The sequence below is a fragment of the Myotis myotis genome, unplaced genomic scaffold (genome assembly GCF_014108235.1).
Source record: "Myotis myotis isolate mMyoMyo1 unplaced genomic scaffold, mMyoMyo1.p scaffold_m19_p_13, whole genome shotgun sequence".
NCBI lineage: Eukaryota > Metazoa > Chordata > Mammalia > Chiroptera > Vespertilionidae > Myotis > Myotis myotis.
The window spans coordinates 29,898,522-29,921,600 of record NW_023416317.1 but is presented as its reverse complement, the minus strand read 5'-3'; the positions used below and the strand labels follow the sequence as shown (position 1 = coordinate 29,921,600).

The following is a 23,079-nucleotide window of genomic DNA, read 5'->3' as shown; positions in this document are numbered from 1 at the left end:
TAGTTACTGGCTTAGAAGAGGGGGTCATGAGCAAAGGAATATGGAAGATCTCTAAAAGCTGGAGAAGACAAAAAACAAACAAACAGATTATTCCCTGGAGCCTTCAGAAAAGAGCATAGCCCTGCTAGCCTTGATTTTAACCCAGTGAGACCCATGTAGGATATTTGTTTGTTTGTTTATTTATTTATTATTGATTTTAGAGAGAGAGAGACAAACATGGATGTGAGAGAGAAACATCAATCAGTTGCCTCCCGTATGTTTCCTGACCAGGATTGAACCAGCAACCTAGATATCTGACTGGGAATTGAACCCACAACCTTTTGGTGTATGGGACGAGCTCCAACCAACTGAGTCACCAGTGTAGGACTTTTAAATTACAGAACTGTAAGGTGATATATGTTGTTTCAAGCCACTGAATTTTTCTTCTTTTTTTTTTTTTGAGGAATGGAAGGGAGGAAAAAGCTAAAACAAGGAAGGGTTTAGGATAGAAGAAGCTATAGGAGAAGTCTAGGCTGGGCTGCTTTGGCTCGCTGAGAAGTCAAAGAAAAGGGGGTCTTGGAGACAGGTTTGGGGGTTAGCCCTGGACTAGCTGCAGCTGCCTATTGCTCCCCGGTTGTAAGTCTCGTGGAGTCCCTTAGAGTTAGTTTAGGGCAGGGGTCCTCAAACGTTTTAAACAGGGGGCCAGTTCACTGTCCCTCAGACCGTTGGAGGGCTGGACTATAGTTTAAAAAAAACCTATGAACAAATTCCTATGCACACTGCACATATCTTATTTTGAAGTAAAAAAACAAAACGGGAACAAATACAATATTTGTATGTGGCCCGCGGGCCGTAGTTTGAGGACCCCTGGTTTAGGGGATGCTCACCTGTGGGGGAAGAAGAGAGGAAAGGGAAAGGTGAGGGTGTACTACAGAGAGGGAGAGAGAGCTCTGGGACCTTCATTTTGAGGGTTTTTAAAGGCTGGGAGTTTAGGGAAGATCTTATGGAAGGATCTCAATAGAATATTCATCAGCTTTTCCAGGTGTATCCTTTCAGGGTCGTGGTCTCCACTGATTGGTCGGTGCCAGGGCACGGGGTTATTAGTCATCATAGTTGTAGTTGGTCCTGGTGTCTCTCACCTGGTTTTGCTGCTTTTCTTGGCCTGGGGCTGAAATACAACTGAGGCCCAGAAGTTATCTGTAGGGAGGGGACCTTCTGTATCTGGCTGTAAATTACTTGGCCAATTTCTGAGTTTCCCTATTCCGCTTGCCAAGGCATTTTCCTAGTGTCTTACTATCCTGCCTCAATATCCGTAGGCATTTTTCCTGGGGAGCTTCTGTTTTTCCACAGTAACAGCTTCAGTCTCTTACCTGATAATTGGTTGTAGGTGTGTAGGGGAGGGGAATAGGGGGAAAGGAGGGACCGATCCGGTTCATCATTTAGTGTTCAGCAAGCATGTCAAACTCGCGGCCTACGGGCGGCATGTGGCCCACAAGGAATATTTTTGCGGCCCAGCCAACAAAACGGTATGTAAGAAACGTTTTAATAAAAATTTTGCAACTTAGTTTTTTCAATATCCTGTTATACATAATTATTAATAATGAACTACAACATTCGCTAATGACTGATTGCCATTATCGTGTTGCATTCATTTCCCTTACACGCCTTACGTGCAGGTGCACCATTTCTCTCCACTAATACTAGCAGCGAATATTTTAGCAGCCAATTGCCACGTCATTAATCTTGGACTGACTTGTTTGGTGTGCGCAACAGGACATATTTTGCTTTCGGAGAACAAGAAAAATAGGTTTATTTGCATTATGCTTATTAATTAGTGCAGTTATTCAGTGTCTAGTAAGTTAATGTTCAAGAAAATATTAATTTTTATTAAAATGTTCTATTTTATGTTAACGATTACTCATTTATTTCAGCCCTTTGTATTCAGCATGTCTCTATCGAAATACACCTACGTTTCTATGAAAATTGAAGTTTTTGTTTTTTGCGGCCCACATAAACTTAAACCTTGTTTATTTGGCCCGTGTTAGCCTTTGAATTTGACATGCTTGGTGTCCAGGATCCTAATCTCACCTGTTTTCAGTTTCACCTTTTTCTTTGTTTGTTGCTAGAGATGGTGAGTCCAGAACACCTCTGGTTAAATTAAGTTTCTTTCTTTATTTACTTTTTAATCCTCATGTGAGGATGTTTTTATTTTTTTAATTGATTTTATAGCGAGAGGAAAGGGGGATGGGGGAGATAGATAGAAAGATAGATAGAGAAACATTGATTGGTTGCTTTCCATACATGCCCCCACTGGGAATCGAACGAACCCACAACCTTTTGGTGCATGGGATGACACTCCAATCAACTGAGCCATCTGGCCAAAGCCTCCTCTGGTTAAATTTATTTAGAGAATAAAGCTTTCTCCTCTCAAAAGTGAACATGAGGTCCTGTGGGGTGTAACTGCTCCTAACACAGACTTTGCATTAATTTGCGCCCCCCACCCCACACACTTTCCAGGGTTCCCGGATTGTCCCTCCCTTATGGTTACTCCCTGGGCAGATGCGTAGGCTTTTATTTGTGCTTTCTTCCAATCGGTTCCCTCTTTTTTACATTCATTCATTCATTCATTCATTCATTCATTCATTCATTTATTATTTATTTAATTTTTAATCCTCACCTGAGGATATTTTTCCACTGATTTTTAGAAAGAGTGGAAGAGAGAGGGAAAGACAGAATACCGCTATGAGAGAGAAACATTGATTGGCTGCCTCCTGCCTGTGCCCAGACCAGGGCCCGGGCCTGGCAGGAGCCTACAACCGAGGTATGTGCCCTTGACCAGAACCAAATCCGAGACCCTTCAGTCCACAGGCCTACGCTCTACCCACTGAGCCAAACTGGTTAGGGCTTCTTATGCTTTCAATTCAAACTTGTCCAGTTTCTTTTCTGTTGTTTCCTCTTCCTTTTTTGGCCATCATGTGTTTTTAATTTCCCACTGTCTTTTGGGGGAGTGTTTAGGAAGGGGGTTGTTTCTTCAAAGAAGCCCTCCACATCAGAAGGTAATGAAAACCCATAAGCAAAAGGAAGCTTTGAGGTTTCTGATTCACTTTTTACCTCCCTTGTCAAACCAGCAAATGTTTCCTAGTAATAGAATTGCCTGACTTTGAGATATATATATATAAAATTTTCACTATTCTGTGGGATAATTTATAAATCAGACTTAAATTTTTTTTTCACTTCTGGAAATCCTTTAAAAACTTTATGAGCCCTGACTGGTTTGGCTCAGTGGATAGAGTGCTGGCCTGTGGACTGAAGGGTTCCAGGTTCGATTCCGGTCAAGGGCATGTACCTTAGTTGTGGGCACATCCCCAGTAGGGTGTGTGCAGGAGGCAGCTGATCGATGTTTCTAACTCTCTATCCCTCTCCCTTCCTCTCTGTAAAAAATCAATAAAATATATTAAAAATAAACTTTATGAATTTTTTATTTCTTCCTACTACCGGCTCTTCATCTCTGGTTAGTCACTATATTTTATTTGTTGATTTATTTACTTTTTAGGATTTTACAGTTTTCGGAGGCAGTCTGTCAGGAGCACATGCCCAAAAGATCTGCAAAGTAAGTATTTAATAGTAACAATAAACCCAGTACTTTCCTCAGTTACATAGTACATATTGAGTATCTTTGGGGTGTAAGACACTCAGTATGTGGGATGGGGCAGAGGTAAGAAAGATAAGGTGCCTTCAGTCCAGGGCAGGAATTCTTGACATTTTTTGTACTATGGATCTCTTTGGCAGGCCGTTGAAGCCCGGACTCTCATTGTTTTACATGCTTCAAATAAAATATGTAGGACTACAGAAATTAAAAATAAAATTTTAAAAACATCACATTTGTAATATATGTGCTTTATTAATGCATTAAATAAGATTTAGCAGTGGGTCTAATGTGCTATAATTTCAAATAGGCATGAATAAAAATATTTCAAGATATTTGCAACAACTTGAATGTGACACGGAAATATCTGTGGTGGCTGTTAATGACGAAGTCACAGGTATTTCTAGTACTTAGGTGTTTTTTGGTCTGTATTCATAATGGAAGGAAACGCTAAAGATCGGGTAAAGGTATTAAAGATAAAGATGTAAATTTTTTCCCATCCAAGTTCATTGAGTCCCTCAAATCCTTTCACAGATGCCTTGGGGTTCTGAGGACCCCATGACCTCGGTGGAGAGTCCAGGTGCTAAAAGATAAAGAGCATTGCAAGGATTACATGATGGTGTTTTAATAACAGTGCTGGAGATAAGATGCTTTGGAGGTGAATAAAAGTGGAGATCATATTTAGAGAATTTTGGAGTAAAAGTAGAGTTGACTGTTAGTAGCTAGACAGGGCTTTCCTATGTAATGGAACACTTGGATTTTAGACATGGTCCTGTCATTTATTACTCCTGAGACCTTGAGCCAATCACTTAACTTTTAAACCTTCTAATTTTTCTCTTTTACTTCCTCTGTTACGATTGTTAAATGAGATAATGGAAGTCAGAGTGCTTTGTAAACTGTCAAGGGCTGTTAGGAATATTGCTCATTAGGCTGTCAGCTACTAACCCATGAGGGTAATCTGTCTCAGAAGTAAAAGCAGGCCTGAGCCCGGCCTCAGGTTAACAGATGGGTCCACATTTACTTTCATGAAAATACTTCTTTGTCATTCTGTCTACTATATGTTCTTTCAAAAGAGTAACTGGAAACACAACTGGCTGCTAAAAAATATTACGGTCACGTGCCACTTAATGGGTGGTGTTCTGAGAAATGCATTGTTAGTCGGTTTTGTTGTATAAAATCAGAATGTACTTACACAAATGTAGACGGCATAGCCTCCTACACACCTAGGCCATATGGTATAGCCTATTGCTCCTCGGCTACAAGCCTGCACAGCATGTTATTGTACAAAACAACATGGGATTAAATCAAGCACAAGAGAAAAATGATAAAATCAAGAGACGCATCAAGCACAAGATGTATGAAGCTGCTGCTGGTGTTACACAGCTTACTGTTTTATAACAAACTTTTTTTCAAGAATAACAGTGCACACTAAAATAACGATAAAAGGTATAGTATGGTATCAACAATAAAGATTTTTAAAAAGTATAGTATAGTAAATACATAAGCCAGTGCCATAGTCATTCATTATCAAGTATTATGTACTGTACTATTTTATTGTTGTTAATCCTCACTGGAGGGTACGTTTTCCATTGATTTTTTACAGAGAGTGGGGCGGGGGGGAGGAGGGGAAAGAGAAAAAATACACAGAACATCAATGTGAGAGAGACACAGCGGTTGTCTCCCACATGCTTTCTGGCTGGGCTGGGAATCACACCTGTAACCCAGGTATGTGCCCTTGTCCGGGAATTGGACCCAAGACACTTCAGTGTTTGGGCCGATGGTCTAACCACTGGGAACACTGACCAGGGCTGTGCTACTATACTTTTATAGGACTGGCATTTACACCAGCATCACCATAAACACGTGAGTAATGCATTGTGCTATCATATTACAACAACTATGACATCACTGCACAATAGGAATTTTTCAGCATTATAATCTTATGGGACCATTGTTATATATGTGGTCCATCATTGACTAAATATTGTTATGTGGTGCATGGCTATAGCCTCAGCCTATGGCTTTAGAAATGCCATGAGAAGTATCATCCCCTGCTAATGGGAAGTGCTTTGGCACTTGGATGTTTGGGTGTCTTTAGCCCTTTAAAATATGGTTCTCTGTCTTCCATGATGATACCCAATCATCATGGGAATGAAGCCAGTGCTACTCTGTTTTGAAAAGTGCCCTCAGAACATTGTCCAGGAAACACTGTGGTGCTTTGTAAATGCTGTATTTGATAACAGGATCGTTTGTCTCACAAAAGATTTCTCTGCTCTCTCAGATCATGGACCAGGCCATGACAGTGGGGGCTCCAGTGATTGGACTGAATGACTCGGGGGGAGCACGGATTCAAGAGGGAGTAGAGTCTTTGGCTGGCTACGCAGACATCTTTCTGGTGAGATACCTGTCAACAGAATAGAGAGTAAAACAGCACAGGGCTTAGTTCTCTAAGCTGTGTCCTGGTCAGAGCTTTCCTATCTCTCATTGTTCTCTGCCCCATTGTGTCTGTTCCATAGCTTCCTCCTGTATCACCAGGGGTGGCATGAAAGGTGGATGAAAAGCAAGAGAAAGCAGGTGGGGAGGGTTTTTGTTTTTTCCCCCATACAGGGCCACTCATTCGTGAAGCAAAATTCAAGATCATTCATAAGAGAAAGTCACTTAAATATATATTTTTTTCAAAAGTAAGGGTGAGAATATAAAAGGTTCAAATGAACTGATTTGCTAGAATAGGAATTTTTTAAAAAATGCATTGCTTTTTATTTTTTGGTTAAAACACAAGATCATGTAGTACAAAAAGAAAGAAATCACCCGAATCCTACCATTCAGAAGTATTTGGTGAGCAACATTTCAGACATCTTCCTGTTTACACAGACGACATTAAAGAGAAAGAAATGAAAAGAAACAAAAAAGGAATTAAGTGCGTTATTTGAAGTTGGAAGTATATTGTGAGAGAGATAGTAAGGGAGATTGGGGTGAGAGGGAGAGATACTGCCAGATGGAAACTTTAGAAAAGAGACAGTTCAGCATTTCTAGGGAGGGGAGGAAAGAGAGGAAGGAAGGAAGGAGACAGACAAACATTGTTTATAATCAGGGCAGCTGTTCTTGTCATCCCCTGTCCTGCAGGCTTATGAGGGTTTTTATCCTTGGCTACTGCCCTTCGTGATCAGTCAGAAAAATGTGTGCTTAAATTTTTGTAAGGTACTCTATTAGTTGTGGGAGCACTTGTGTTAGTTGAGAAGCCTCTTTATAGACCTTAAACCTGCTTTTTATTTATTTATTTATTTATTTATTTATTTATTTAAAATATATTTTATTGATTTCTTACAGAGAGGAAGGGAGAGGGACAGAGAGTCAGAAACATCGATGAGAGAGAGACATCGATCAGCTGCCTCCTGCACACTCCCCACTGGGTATGTGCCCACAACCAAGGTACATGCCCTCGACCAGAATCGAACCCGGGACCCTTAAGCCTGCAGGCCGACGCTCTATCCACTGAGCCAAACTGGTCAGGGCAAACCTGCTTTTTAATCTCTAAACTTGAACTCCAGGGATAAGCCACTGGGGAGAATTAGTTTTTTTTCGGTGGCTTAGCTAGAATAGTTTAGGCCTGGAAGGTCTACTTTGGCCCCTCGCCTGGAAGTCATTCTTGTGTCAGAAATGAAGGAAAGAAAGAGTGGCCCTGAGAGAAGTGGCAGTAAACCGCTACATTTTAGAGCTTGTCAGAATTTTAGAATGTCATCTAGACTAACTTATCTGGGGCAGTTGAGTTTTCTCTTGTTGTCAGGGGATAGGCTTTAGTGACTTTTAAGATCTGCATTAATTAATTGCTTGCTAGTATTGCTTGTCATACTTCCACCTCCACTCACTTCTTCCTGCCTGTACTGTTATTTTTTTGTAACTTAATTTTGATATAATTTCAAACTTCATAGAAAAATTGCAAAAGAGTATGAGGCATTCCTATTTGTCCATTACCCAGATTCACTTCTTGTTTACATTTTGCCCATTTGCCCTATCATTCTCTCTCCATATTTTACATATATGTATGTTACTTTTTTTTTGAAAAATTTGAGAGTAAATTAGAGATTGTGCCTTCTTTATCTCTTAAATCTTTCATTGTGTATTTCCTAAGAAAGCACATTCCCTTGTATAACCAGGGTATAATAATACAAATCAAGAAACTTAAACATTGATTCATCAATATTATTTTTATCCGTGGTCCTTATTCATATTTCATCAAATGATCTTAATAAAGCTCTCTATAACTAATTTTTTTTTCTTTGGTTACTCCTCAACCGAGGACATTTTTCCATTGATTTTCAGAGAGAGTGGAAAGGAGGGGGAGAGACAGAGAGAGAGAAACATTGATGCGAGAGACACTTCATTTGGTTGCCTCCTGCAAACACCCCAACCAGGGCCAGTGATCGAGCCTGCAGCCGAAGTGTGTGCTCTTGACCGGAATCGAACCTGGGACCCTTCAGTCTGCAGGCCAGTGCTCTATCCACTGAGCCAAGCTGGCAGGGCTTTAGCTATTTTTTCCCTCACTGGCTCAGATACAGTCCAGGATTAAGTACTGCCTCTAGTTGTCTTATCTCTTAAATATTCTTTAAACTGGAACAGTTCCTCAGTTTTTGTCCTTCATGATTTTGACATAATTTTAAAATCAGATTTATTGAGGTATAATTTACAAACCATAAAATCAATCCCTTGTAAGCATATAGTTCAGTGATTTTTTAATACATTTATAGAGTTTGGTAACCATTAACACAATCCAGTTTCAGAACCTTTCCCTCCAAAAAGGTCCCTCATGCCTTTTTGCAGTCAATGCCTGCCCAGCTGAAGGCAAACACTGATCAGCTTTCTCTTTACAGTTTTTGCATCTGACTCTTTTCACTTAGTACAGTATGACTGAACCTCAACAAATATTATGCTATGTATCAGTGGTACATTCCTTTTTATTGATGAACTAGAGGCCCAATGCATGAGATTCGTGCACTGGGGGAGCAGTCCCTTAGCCTGGCCTGTGCCCTCTCATAGTCCGGGACCTCTCGAGGGATGTCCGCCTGCCGGCTTAGGCTCGCTTCCCTCGGGGGATCGGGCCTACGCCAGCAGGCAGACATCCCTCTCACAGTCCGGGGTTCTTGCAGTCTGGGACCCCTTGCTCCTTACTGCCCGCCTGTAGCAGAGGCAGGAGAGGCTCCTGCCACCACTGCTATGTTGCCAGCCGTGATCCTGGCTCGCTGCTCCTTGGCGCTGCCTCGAAGCGGGGAGAGGCTCCTGCTATTGCAGCTGGGCTTGCCCCCTGTGGCAGCGCACTGACTGACCACCAGGGGGCAGCTCCCGCATTGAGCGTCTGCCCCCTGGTGGTCAGTGCGCATCATAGTGACCCGTTGTTCTGCCATTCAGTGATTTGCATATTACGCTTTTATTATATAGGATATTCTATTATATGGATATAATAATTATCAGGGAAATGCAAATCAGAACCACAATGAGATACCACTTCACACCTTCGGAATGGCTATTAAGAATTCAGCAAATATTAAGTATTGGCAACATGTGAAGAAAAGGGAACTCCCATGCACTGTTGGTGGGATTATAAATTGGTGTAGTCACTAGAGAAAATAGTATGGAGATTCCTCGCAAACTTAAAACTAGAACTGTCACTTGACAAGGACTTTCATTTCTGGATATATGTCTGAAGAAAATGAAAACACTAATTCAAAAAGATATATGTGCCTCTATATTTATTGCAGCATTATTTACAATAGCCAAGATATGGAAGCAACCTAGTTGTTCATCAATAGATTAATTGATAGAAATTAATCTGTCAATCGATAGAAAATGTGATACACACACACACACGGAATATTATATTGTATTAATATTCCACCAATAAAAAAAGAATGAATTATTGTCAATTGCGACAATATGGATGGACCTAGAGCAGTGATGGTGAACCTTTTGAGCTCGGTGTGTCAGCATTTTGAAAAACCCTAACTTAACTCTGGTGCCGTGTCACATATAGAAATTTTTTGGTATTTGCAACCATAGTAAAACAAAGACATATTTTTGATATTTATTTTATATATTTAAATGCCATTTAACAAAGAAAAATCAACCAAAAAAATGAGTTCACGTGCCACCTCTGACACGCGTGTCATAGGTTCGCCATCACTGCCCTAGAGGGTATTATGCTAAGTGAAGTAAGTCAAAGAAGGACAAATACCGTATGATCTCATTTATATGGAATCTAAAAAACCAGGCAAATGAACAAACAAAGCAAAAACAGACTCATAGAAACAGAACAAATTGATGGTTGCCAGAGGGAAGGGGGGTGGGGAATAGGTGAAAAAAGAGAAGGGAAATTTAAAAAAATAAATATTTGATAGAATTCAGTAATGAAAAGAAAGGAACTCCAAGGAGCTGTACAAAATGAAAACTTTTATGGTCAGAAGGGAGCAGGAACCAGGAAGTTATACTAGGCCAAAAAGCAGATTGATTATGGCAAGGTTACTTTCCTTCAGGGCAGGGGTGGGGAATGTCCAGCCCATAGACCATATTAAGGCCCGCAAAGTCTTTTTTTTTTTTTTTTAATATATTTTATTGATTTTTTACAGAGAATAAGGGAGAGAGAGAGTTAGAAACGTGCCTGCAACCAAGGCATGTGTCCCTGACCGGAATCGAACCTGGGACCCTTCAGTCTGCAAGCCGACGCTCTGTCCACTGAGCCAAACTGGTTAGGGCCCCATGAAATCTTTTGGTCTGCCCTGCCAAGGAATTAGTGGTGAGTTAATTAAATGTTTGAACAAATATAGCAGGATAATTTTTAAGTTGATAATTTTGTAGAGCCCTCAAATGATGTTATTAATATCCAAATGGTCCTTGGCAGAAAAAGGTTCCCCATCTAACCAGACAGATTACTTAACTAGTGCTAGTCAGGTGGGGGAAAAAGGTAAAATAAAATGAATATTTTAAAAGTTACTGGATAAGCTTATAAGAAGATAAACTCAAGAGTTAATGCTATAAATAATAAAGCAAGAATCAAATACTATAAATTATAAATTAAAAAGGGCCTTTGAGATGACGAGATTGGCAGGGTAGAAAATGTGCTACCAGTACTATGAAGGAGACATACCAACTCTCTATGGACAGTTGCATTATAATCTTATACTTTATTATTATTTGTTCAAGAATATATGTGATTACAAATTTATACAGTGCAGTAAGGGTACTTTTCAAACAAAAAATACTGTGAATATTTGTGTATAACTCTTTGTGTGGACATTATGTTTTTATTACCCTTGGGTAGGTACCTAAGAGTGGCTGTCTTTTTAAAAATTTACTTTCAATTATAGTTGACATACAATATTATACTAGTTTCAGGTACACAACATAGAGATTATATATATATATATATAAATCCTTACCCAAGGATATTTTTCCTTTGATTTTTAAAGAGAGTGGAAGAGAGAGGGAAAGACAGAGAGAAACATCGATGTGAGAGAGACACATTGATTGGTTGCCTCCTGCATGAGCCCTGACCAGGGCCCAGGCCAGGGAGGAGCCTGCAACCTAGGTACATGCCCTTGATTGGAATCAAACCCAGGACCCTTCGGTTCGCAGGCCAATGCTCTATCCAGTGAGCCAAACTGGCTATGGCAGTGATCAGACATTTCTATACCTTACAAAGTGATCACCTTGGTAAGTGTAGTATCCAACACCATACATAGTTATTACAATATTATTGACTATATTTTGTATGCTGTACTTTACATCCCCATGACTATTTTTTTCTTTTTTATAAATCTTTATTGTTGAAAGTATTACATATGTCCCTTTTTCCCCTATTATTCTCTCCCACCTCCTCTACCCTCTCCCATGACTATTTTTATAACTTACAATTTGTTGTTCTTAATCCCTTTCACCTTTTTCATCCAACCCCACTACAAGTGCATATCTTTTTATTTTTTTTTTTATTTTTTTTTTCATATCTTTTTTTTTAATTTAAAAATTTTAAAATCCTCACCTGAGGATATTTTTTCATTTATTTTTAGAGAGAGTGGAGGGGGGAGAGAGAAATCAATATGATAGAGACACATTGATTGGTTGCATCCACGCACGTCCCAACCTGCAGGGATTGAGTCTGCAACCGAAGTAGGTGTCCTTGGGTGGGAATCAAACCTGTGACACTATGTGCATGGGTCAATGCTCTAATCACTGAGAACACTGGCCAGGGCTAAGAGTTCTTTATATATTCTAGATACTAGTCCTTTATTGGATATACTAGAGGCCCAGTGCACAAAAATTTGTGCACTCGGAGGAGGGGGTCCCTCATCCTGGCCTGTGCCCAGTCATAGTCCAGGACCCCTTGGAGGATGTCCACCTGTCGACTTAGGCCCACTCCCCTGTGATCAGGCCTAACCTTGCCGTCAGACATCCTTCTGGCAGCCAGGGAGCCCTCGGGGGATTTCCGACTAAAGGCTTAGGCCCCCAAGGGATTGGGTCTAAACCATTAGTTGGACATTCTTAGTGCTGCCACGGAGGTGGGAGAGGCTCCTGCCACCACCACTGCACTGGCCAGCCATGAGCCAGCTTCTGGCTGAGTGGCACTCCCCATATGGGTCTTCTGGGTCCCGCCTTGCCTTGCCTTTTTTTTTTTTTCTAAGACATTTCACTTTATTTAAAAGAAGCCAATATACAGGATATAAAGGGTACGATATTTACAACAGTACAGTAAACAGGTTGGTTTCCCGGTAGGATCAGTAGTCTTTCAGTAAGTATAAATCCCCCTTTCGCTTGATGCTTGACCCAGCTGGCAGACAAACAGCAACAGTGGGGTGGGATGGGACTGCAGGATAGAAAGTCTCCCTGAAAGGATTAAAAATCATGTAGATGCTAAAATGTCCATGAAGGGGTCTTGGGGGTGAGGGGTGCCTCTGCCTCATTCCTTTGAGGGCTTGGCAGCAGGAATGTTGAGGGATTTGCCCCAAACTAACACACGGCCCATCCTGAGCCTGTAAACCTTCCACCCATGGAATATTCCCTTCCCGAGAGAATCAGCCCTAATCCCTCAGCCAGGGCCTGGAGGAGCAGCCCAGGCCATGGGCACAGCCAGGACTTTGGACATTTCATGGCCTTTCCACTCCCACTCCAGCTGCCTAACAACTCTGCACTGCTCCCCTCGCCCACCTCCCCCGTCACCCCATCAGGACACCATGCACAGGAGGGGACACTGGTTTTCCCATGCCCATTGGGAACTGGCTGTTTCTGTTTTCTGGAGTAAAAAGGTTCCTGTGGGTCAGGTAAGCTCTCTGCTTGGCAAGAAGTTCTGAAACAGAGCCCCTGACCACACCCACCTCCTCTGGGCATGGAGCAGCTTGGGCCCTCGGAGCTCATCTCTCCAGCAGAACTGAAGGGAAGGCCATGTGTACCCTTCTGTCCCTCACCCTTCACATGCCCAGAACCATCAGAGTCACACTTCCTAATTCCTATCACTGTATTTCATTAGTTCCATACTGTTTTACTAATCCTGAATCTAAACAGATTGGTTCAAAAAGAGATCATTCTATTTTTAAAGTATTTAGTGATGTACCTGTGAGCTTTGCATGGACGAACTAAGCACATGACCCTTTCTTGTACATCAGAACGTGCACACTCATGTAAAAAGAGGACCCGTTTTTGACAGATGTGAAACCACCATTTATTTGTAATAAATAATTACACAATCTAAAAAAAAAAAAAAAAAAAGACCTGGCTTCCGCGTGTCCCTGCCTCACTGCCAGGGACATGATTGGTCCCCCGCAGCTGGGCAGGACGGCTTCCGTGTGTTCTGTGTCCCTCCCTGCCTCGTCACCGGGGGTTCGATCAGGTCTCCCAAGGCCAGGCAGGACCCCTTCCGTGTGTTCTGGGTCCCCCCTGCCTCATCGCCGGGGGTTCGATCAGGACCCCCGCAGACAGGCAGGACGGCTTCCACGTTCTGGGTCCCTCCCTGCCTTGAGGGGTCACCGATCACCACCGGGGTGGGGGGCAGGGAAGAGGCAGACACTGGCGGCCTCTTCTCTGCCCCGCCCGGCTTCTCTGATCACCAGCTGGGGAGCGAGCCTTTGCCTGGGTTCTTGGATCCAGGGCAGGGGGCAGGGCAAAGTGCCTTTACCCTGCCATCCGGCTCTTGCCTACCGCCTGGGTTTCCGATCACCATTCTTCCGTCCTTCCCCTTTCGCCTCCCATCATTGAGCCTACGTATACAAATTAGCCGCCATCTTTGTTGGCAGTTAACCACCATCTTTGTTGGCAGTTAATTTGCATATCTCCCTGATTAGCCAATGGGAAGGGTAGCGAAGTTACGGTTAATTACCATGTTTGTCTATTATTAGGATGATTTGCAAATATTTTCTCCCAGTCTGTGGCTTCTCTTTTATTTCTTAACTAATGGTGCACAAAATTTGTGCATGAGTCCCTAGGCCTGGCTGGCGATCCGGGCTGATCGGGGCCTTCCGGCTGCCGGCCGGGACCTTTGTTCCACGCCGCCCCTGGTGGTCAGCGCACGTCCTAGCAAGAGGTTGAACTCCCGGTCGGTCGAACTCCCGAGGGAACAATTTGCATATTAGCCTTTTATTATATAGGATGGTGGCATTTGAAGTGTATAAAGCTTTAAATTTTGAAGTCCAATTAATTTTTTCTTTTATGGACCATGCTTTTTATAGTCATACTAGAGGCCCGGTGCACAAAAATTTGTGCACTCGGGGGGGGGGGGAAGGGGAGGGTCCCTCAGCCCGGCCTGTGCCCTCTCACAGTCTGGGACCCCTTAGGGGATGACCACCTGCTGGCTTAGGCCCGCTCCCTGGGGGATTGGGTCTAAGATGGCAATCAGACATCCTTCTGGCAGCCCGGCAGCCCTCGGGGGATGTCCACTTGCCAGCAGGGAGCAGGCTTAAACTGCAGTTGGACATCCGGACATCCTTAGCGCTGCTGAGGAGGCAGGAGAGGCTCCCAGCACCACTGCTGTACTGGCAGCCATCAGCCTGGCTTGTGGCTGAGCAGAGCTCCTTCCATGTGAGAGCGCCCTGACCACCAGAGGGCAGCTCCTGCATTGAGCATCTGCCCCCTGGTGGTCAGTGTGTGTCATAGTGACCAGTCATTCAGTCATTCTGCTTTTAGGGTCAGTTTGCATATTACCATTTTACTATATAGGATAGAGGCCTGGTGCATGGGTGGGGGCCAGCTGGTTTGCCCTGAAGGGTGTCCCGGATCAGGGTGGGGTCCCGCTGGGGTGCCTGGCCAGCCTGGATGAGGGGCTGATGGCTGTTTGCAGCTGGTCACACCCCCTTCAGGGTGGGGGTCCCCACTGGGGTGCCTGGCCAGTCTGGGTGAGGGGCTGAGGGCCGTTTTCAGGCTGGTGGATGACTGAAGCGCCCAACCTCTCCTTTTTTTTTTTAAAATTAAATCTTTATTGTTCAGATTATTACATTTGTTCCTCTTTTTTCCCCCCATAACTCCCCTCCTCCCAGTTCCCGCCCCACCCTACGCCCTCACTCCCCACCACTGTCCTCTTCCATAGGTGCACGATTTTTGTCCAGTCTCTTTCCGCATCTCCCACACCCCTTTCCCCCCCAAGAATAGTCAGTCCATTCCCTTTCTATGTCCCTGATTCTATTATGATCACCAGATTATTTATTCACTTGATTCTTAGATTCACTTGTTGATAGATGCATATTTGTTGTTCATAATTTGTATCTTTACCTTTTTCTTCTTCTTCCTCTTCTTAAAGGATACCTTTCAGTATTTCATATAATACTGGTTTGGTGGTGATGAACGCCTTTAGCTTTTCCTTATCTGTGAAGCTCTTTATCTGACCTTCCGTTCTGAATGATAGCTTTGCTGGATAAAGTAATCTTGGTTGTAGGTTCTTGGTATTCATCACTTTGAATATTTCTTGCCATTCCCTTCTTGCCTGCAAAGTTTCTTTTGAGAAATCAGCTGACAGTCGTATGGGTATTCCCTTGTAGGTAACTCGGTTTCTTTCTCTTGCTGCTTTTAAGATTCTCTCTTTGTCTTTTGCTCTTGGCATTTTAATTATGATGTGTCTTGGTGTGGTCCTCTTTGGATTCCTTTTGTTTGGGGTTCTCTGCGCTTCCTGGACCTGTAAGTCTATTTCTTTCACCAGGTGGGGGAAGTTTTCTGTCATTATTTCTTCAAATAGGTTTTCAGTATCTTGCTCTCTCTCATCTTCTGGCACCCCTATAATTCTGATGTTGGTACGCTTGAAGCTGTCCCAGAGGCTCCTTACACTATCTTCGTATTTTCGTATTCTTTTTTCATTTTGCTTTTCCGGTTGGGTGTTTTTTGCTTCTTCGCGTTTTGAATCTTTTACTTGATTCTTGTGCTCCTCTGGTCTGCTGTTGGGTGTCTGTATAATATTCTTTATTTCAGTCAGTGTATGCTTAATTTCTAGTTGGTTCTTTATCACAACATTGAGGGTCTCATTAGATTTCTTGAGGATCTCACTACATTTATCGGCGGTCTCAGCAGTCTTTTTGAGGGCCTTACTAAGTTTATCGGCAGCTTCTAGACAGTTCTTGAGAGACCTTAAAAGTGTGGTTTTGAGCTCTATATCTTCCATTTCTGACATTTGCGTCCTGTTTCTTTGTCTCCGCATTTTTTTATCTTTTCTTGGTGCACCCCCTAGTGGTCTTTGTGCACAGTCTTGTAGTTAAGCCTTGATTGTTGTCGGTAATACCAGGGGTGATTTGACCTCCAGGCTAACTGGCTATGAGAGTCAGCTGTGTCTGCAGTGGGAGAGCTTCTGTGCTGGATCTCTAGGGCGGTGCTAATCTAGCCTTTGCCTGAGGCTATCCGGCAAATGGTTCTGGGCCGGGCTTGGGCGGGGCGGGTCCCCGGGGATCTACAGGGCGGGTGGAGCGAGCAGTTATGGCTGCTCTCAGTTCCGTCCCTAGGGGCTCTGCCTCTCAGAGTCCCGGCAACTGCTGCAAACCTCGGAGAGAAAGCTGCCTTCAAGTTCCGACCGAAGCCAGACAGTCCCGCTTCTCCCGTTTGAGTCTGGGTCCCCAGAGACTTGCCCCGATCTGGAGCTCAGAGTCTGAAACTCCCTCCCGATTGAAAACAACAACCGCGCCCTCCGCCGCCAGCCCGTTCCGCGCGCGCACTCCGCACCTGAGTATTTCACTTCAGCACTGGGCCTCCTCTGAGTCTGGGTATGATATTCTCTTTCCTCCTAGTTGTAGAATTTCCACTCAGCCAGCCTTCCTGTGGTTCTGGATGATGCCTGTTCTGTCCTTTAGTTATATCTCTCTGAAGTGGTTGTTCGAGGCAGCAATCTCCGGCGTTAACCTATGCCGCCATCTTGGTTTCTCTCTCTCTCTTTTTTTTTTTTATTCTGGGATTTATTTACCTTCTCTGGCTGTCATTGGAACTGAGAGCTGGCTTTAGCTCTGAGGCTCAGCTGCAGCTCTGAGACCTCAGCTGCTGAAAGCAGGTATCTGGGTTTGTTTGGCTTCTATAATTGAAACACTGTTGCAGCTCCAGCTCTGAGGCCCGGCTGGCTGAAAGCAGGTTTCTGGGGTTTTTTTAGCTTCCATAATTGCAACATTGTTTCTTAGAGTGCAGCTCAGAGGCTGGCAGCTGCAGGCGGGGAACCTTGGCTACCTCCATCACTGGAGCAAGCAAGCCTCCTGTTTGTTTCAGCTGCCTGGCTGCTGGCCGCCATCTTGGTTGGCAGTTAATTTGCATATCACCCTGATTAGCCAATGGGAAGCGTGTCGGAGGTACAGTTAATTACCATGTTTGTCTATTATTAGATAGGATGTAAGAATTCTGCCCAATACAAAATCATGAAGATTTTGTTCAATGTTTTTTTATGGAGTTTTCTGGGTTTGGCTCTCTTATATTAGGTCTGTAATCTGTTTTGAGTTAATTTTTGCATATGGTGTGAGGTCAGGGTCTAAATTCAACCTTGTCTCACCACGATTTATTGACATGACTATTCTTTCTCCATTGAATTGTTTTGGCACTTTGGAAAATCAGTTTACCATAAATGTAAGGGTTTATTTTTCGAGTCGATTCTTTTCCATTGGTCTGTATGCTAATTCTTACATCATAACCACCCTATCTTTTTTTTTTAATTTTTTATAAATATATCTTTATTGATTTCAGAGAGGAAGAGAGAGGGAAAGAGAGATAGAAACATCAATGATGAGAGAGAATCATTGATTGGTGCCTCCTGCACGTCCCCTAATGGGGATTAAGCCCGCTACCCAGGCATGTGCCCTTGACCAGAATCGAACCTGGGACCCTTCAGTCTGCAGGCTGACGCTCTATCCACTGAGCCAAACCAGCTAGGGCACCACCGTATCTTGATTACTCTAGCTTTCTAGTGGTTTTGAAGTTGTGTAAAATCCTCCAATCTTGTTCTTTTAAAAATTGTTTTGACTCTTCTGGTCCTTTACATTTCCATATAAAATGTTGCATCTTTGTCAGCTGTACAGAAATGCCTCCTGAGATTTGATAGGAACTGTATTGAGTCTGTAGATCAATTCGCAAAAATTTATATTTTAACATATTGAGTCTTCTAATACATGTGGATGGAATATTTCTCCATTTATTTAGATCCCCTTTATATATCAACAATATTTTATAATTTTTAGCATGTGTGTCTTACACTTTTAAAAAATATATTTTTTGATTTCAGAGAGGAAGGGGGAAGGGAGGAAGGGAGAGAGAGAGAGAGAGAGAGAGATGCATCAATGATGAGAGAGAATCATTGATTGGCTGCCTCCTGCACACCTCACACTGGGGATCTACCGCACAACCTGGGCATATGCCCTGATTGGGAATCAAACCGTGACCTCCTGGTTCATAGGTTGATGCTCAACCACTGACCCACACTGGCCGGGTGCATGTCTTATACTTTTTTGGTTATTTATACCTAAATATTTTATTATTTTTTGATGCTATTGTGAATGGAATTTTGTTAATTTCCTTTTTGGGTTGTTTGCAAGCGTGAGGAAACACAATTGATTTTTTTTTTTTAAACTTAGCACTTAAGTTACTTATTTACGAGGGGCCCAGTGCATGAATTTGTGCACCTTGAAAGGAACTGTGGGCCGTGAGGCTGCGGTGGGTACAGGGGTGGGTCTCGGCCCATCCTCCACTACCCCTGTCCGGCCCTCCCACCGTGGCCCCCAATCCCCTCTCTGCTGTCAGCCCCGCTCCCGCTGCCCCGACGTGCTAATGGTGCCAGCTCTGCTTGCACCTGCTGACAGCTTGGAGCGATTGGGACCGGCGCCAGCAGTGGGTGCGAGCCGTGGCTGCTGCCCCGATCACCCCTCAGGAGCAGGGGGAGGTGGAGAAGCCCTCAGGCGTGATCGGAGCCAGCATCAGCTGCTTGCACCGCTGACAGCACCGAGCGATTGGGACCAGCACTGGGTGCCAGCAGCAGGTGTGAATGGTGGCGCTGGCTGTGGGTACAAGTAGGGCCAGCTTTGGCAGTGGGTGTGAGCAGCAGCTCTGGTGCTGGCAGCGGGTGTGAGTGCCAGCGGGACCACGGTGTGTGGGAGCAAAGAATTTTCAGTAATCACCACAGGCTTGCCCCGATGACAGCAACCGGCGCCCTGCTTTGGTCTGGCAACCCCGCTCACCTGCTCCACCATCCCGCTGTACCCGATGCCCAGAATCAGTGATTCTCTCTCATCGATGTTTCCATCTCTCTCTCTCCCTCTGCCTTCCTCTCTCAAATCAATAAAAATATATTTAAAAAAAAAAGGAAGATAGATGCCTAGTGCTTCCAACTCCGCCATCTTCCCAGAATTCTCTCTCTATAGATAGATGCCCTTTTGTAATGTCCTTAAGCTGTGTCCTGTGATTTATAGAAGTTGATCTGAGAGCCATGGCAGTGCTAAAAGTAGCGGGCGGGGGGGGGGGGGGGGGCGGGGACGTTCTTTTTTTAAGCTGATAGAGCTCAGGAGAAGGAAAGAAGTCGGGGGTTGGGCAAGGAGACATTGGGCTCTTATCTTGCCTGGGTCCTCCAACCCCAATCTTGTCTTTCCTAGGAAGCGGTCTGAGGCTTGGCCCTTCACAACACCATTATCTTCATGGAACCTTTCTGGCTCCTACTACCTATGTCTTCCCATATGCTCTAGTTGGGGACAGTGGGAAGGGGGCAGACCTTGAAGACTCTGAGTGAAGTAGCATCTGCCTCTTAGCCTTGCCTTATAACTGCTGGGTCCCATCTGTGGAGGTTGTCAAAGGACTCCAAATATGGGTCATGGCGCCAGGAGTTGTTACTGTATGTCCTGCCCAAGGCTCTCATTCATCCTTCCAGATAACTTTGTGGACCAGGGGTGCTGGGCCTCAGGTGTGTTTGGAGCAGGGGTGAGAGTGGTAGGGCTCTATATGAGCTCGTGTTCTGGTGGAGCTTTGGGGAACTACTGCCAAGGAGGGAGAGGAGAGAGGGTATTTGCCCCAGAAAGTAATAGGCCAACTATTCCGCTTGTTATGGGGACAAATTGCATATATAGTTTTGGAAGAAACTAATCAGGTTTCTTGCCTCTAGGATAGAATTTCTGTGAGTAAAAGCCAAGAGTAGTTTTATTGTTGCCTTTATCTTTCTGCACATAATGCCTCAAACATCTCTGTAACCAGATATCTTTACCTTTCTCTTTTGGCAGAGGAATGTTATGGCATCCGGAGTCATCCCTCAGATTTCTCTGATCATGGGCCCATGTGCTGGTGGGGCTGTGTACTCCCCAGCCTTAACAGACTTCACGTTCATGGTAAAGGTAAGAAAGAAAGACCTGTTTCTCCTGCCCTTTGAGAGTTGTGCAGTACCTCACCTGAAATAAAAATAATTCCTGACCCAGATCTAGGTTGTTATCTTCATTCTCATTGGCTTTCAGCTTAGTGATGATAAGGTCTTAGTGAAGAAAAGGTTTTGGCACAAAACATGTAGCTTGTGGGGGTTCAGTGGCAGAATGCACTTGTGTACTTCATTGGTGGGTGATTTTACTTGTTGATCTGAATTGCAAATGATTTTCAGGTAATCAAAGGATTCTGTCCTCTGCTCAGACAAATGATTGTTACTGAATCCTATTCAAAAAGTTTCTCATGGAAGACTTTTCTATAATATTCTTTATTGGGAAGTTGTTTCTTATGACCCACCTTTATTTCTTTGGCTGTTTGCCATTTTATTACACTTTTGTCTATAATGGTAATAGTAAATCTGATCTCCAACTTCATTTTGAAAGGTGCATATCTTTATTATGTGATTTGATGGGATGATGTTTTTAAACGATATTTAAATAAAGCCTGCTTAAATTTACCCTTAACCTAATACCATTAAAAAGTTCAGTTGTTTTCCTCTTAAGATATTTTTAACAATCATGAGAGTACATGCCAAGCAGAAAGACTGGGGAGTGGGGAATAGATAGTCATCCAGTATGTGGAGAACAGTGTAAATAGGGAAAGTGTAAATAGGAAAACCTTTTTTCTATTTGGCAATAGAAATTCAGTGGTTTAGAAAAGTGTTTACCCTTTGACCTAAGTCTTCTGTTTTTAGTGACAGATTCAAAGCAACCTAAATGTTCAGCAACGGAGGTGGATTTTATGACCACATATCTTCCTGAACAAGCAGAACTCCCTCAACTTTGCCCACTAAGTTTATGTATACCATACCTACCTGGTTCTACCCCAGTTCTCTTCTTCTTCCTGCCTGATAGGAATGGAGATGTGGTATCCATTCCTCTGGCTAAGGCCATTCCTTCCCCACTTTCCACATAGATGCACATTGCTGAATACAACCCTTTTACCTTTTCAGTGGCCTTATCCTATCAGTTCTTTTCTCTTACATACTATTTTCAGTGTCTCCCTTGGTACTAGATCCTCCCATCAGAACTTATCCATCCATGTTCAGGGCTTTCCTATCTTTAGAACAAAGACAAAAGTCCTCCCTTAATCTGTATCTCCCTGTGGCTATTGTCCTATTTCTATCTTCCTGTCCTCTACTTAACACATTTTAATTTACCTCTCTGCCCCTCAGTTCACTAAACCTGTTTTTCTAAGGTAATCAGTGACATCTATGTCACTATAAATGCTCTGTAACTTTTATTTTCCTCACATTTTCAGCAATATTCTTTTCCTTTGGCTTCCATGATGCCACACTCTGGAATTTCTTCTCACATCTTTGGCCCTACTGTCTTGGTCTCTATTACTATTTCACTCTAAACTGCTTTCTCTTATTTTAAATTTTTCCAGCTTTATTGAGAGATAATTGAGATATAACATTGTGTAAGCCTAAGGTGCGCAACATGTTGATTTGATACAATTACATATTACAGAATGATTAGCACCATAGCATTAGTTAAGCCGAGCATGTCAAACTCGCGGCCCACGGGCTGCATGCAGCCCATAACGAATATTTTTGTGGCCCACCCAATATAATGGTATGTAAGAAACATTTTTTTTTAATATATATTTTATTGATTTTTTACAGAGAGGAAGGGAGAGGGATAGAGAGTTAGGAACATCGATGAGAGATAAACATTGATCAGCCGCCTCCTGCACACCTCCTACTGGGGATGTGCCCACAACCAAGGTACATGCCCTTGACCGGAATCAAACCTGGGACCTTTCGGTTCGCAGGCCGATGCTCTATCCACTGAGCCAAACCAGTTACGGCTGTAAGAAACATATTAATAAAAACTTTGTAACTTAATTTTTACAATATCCTGTTATACATAATCTATGATAATAAAAGCATAATATGCAAATCAACCAAACTACTGAACAGCAGAATGACTGTCCGGATGATCATGCTATGACATGCACTGGTGCCAGGCCAGCCAAAGCGGGTGCAATGCGATTGGTAGGCCTCCCTCTGTGCGGTGATCAATCACGGAGCCCCTGCAGGGTGGGCAGGGCCTCCCTCTGTGCAGTGATCAATTGCAGAGCCCTGGCAGGGTAGGCAGGGCCTCCCTCTGTGCTGTGATCAATTGCGGAGTCCTGGCTGGATGGGTAGGAGCTCCCTGTGCGCAGTGATAAGTCACGGACCCCCGGCCGGGTGGGCATGGCCTCCTGTGCGCGGTGATCAATTATGGAGCCCCGGTCGGGTGGGCAAGGCCTACCTCTTTGGGGTTATCCATCGTGGGCTTCCTGGACTGTGAGAGGGCACAGGCCGGGCTGAGGGACCCCCCACCTCCAGTGCACGAATATTATGCCCTGGGCCTCTAGTTATTACTAACGAACTACGTTAGCTAATGACTGATTGCTGTAATCGTGCTGCATTCATTTCCCTTACGTGTTTTAAGTGCAGGTGCACCATTTCTCTCCACTCATACTAGCAGTGAATATTTTAGCAGCTGATTGTCATGGCATTAGTCTTATACTGACTTGTTTGGTTGCTTTCGGAGAACAAGAAAAATAGGTTTATTTGTGTTACGCTTATT

General features: G+C 43.6%; 1 protein-coding gene across 1 annotated transcript in view; it reads left to right on the top strand.

Moving 5' to 3' along the window:
- PCCB (propionyl-CoA carboxylase subunit beta) overlaps positions 1–23,079 on the top strand; it is a 55,845-nt gene that overhangs the window by 4,108 nt on the left and 28,658 nt on the right. The window contains exons 4-6 of the mRNA XM_036332501.1: positions 3,533–3,589; positions 5,907–6,020; positions 20,308–20,418. Coding sequence (XP_036188394.1) covers positions 3,533–3,589; positions 5,907–6,020; positions 20,308–20,418 — 282 coding nt within the window. The remainder of the gene's footprint in view (positions 1–3,532; positions 3,590–5,906; positions 6,021–20,307; positions 20,419–23,079) is intronic.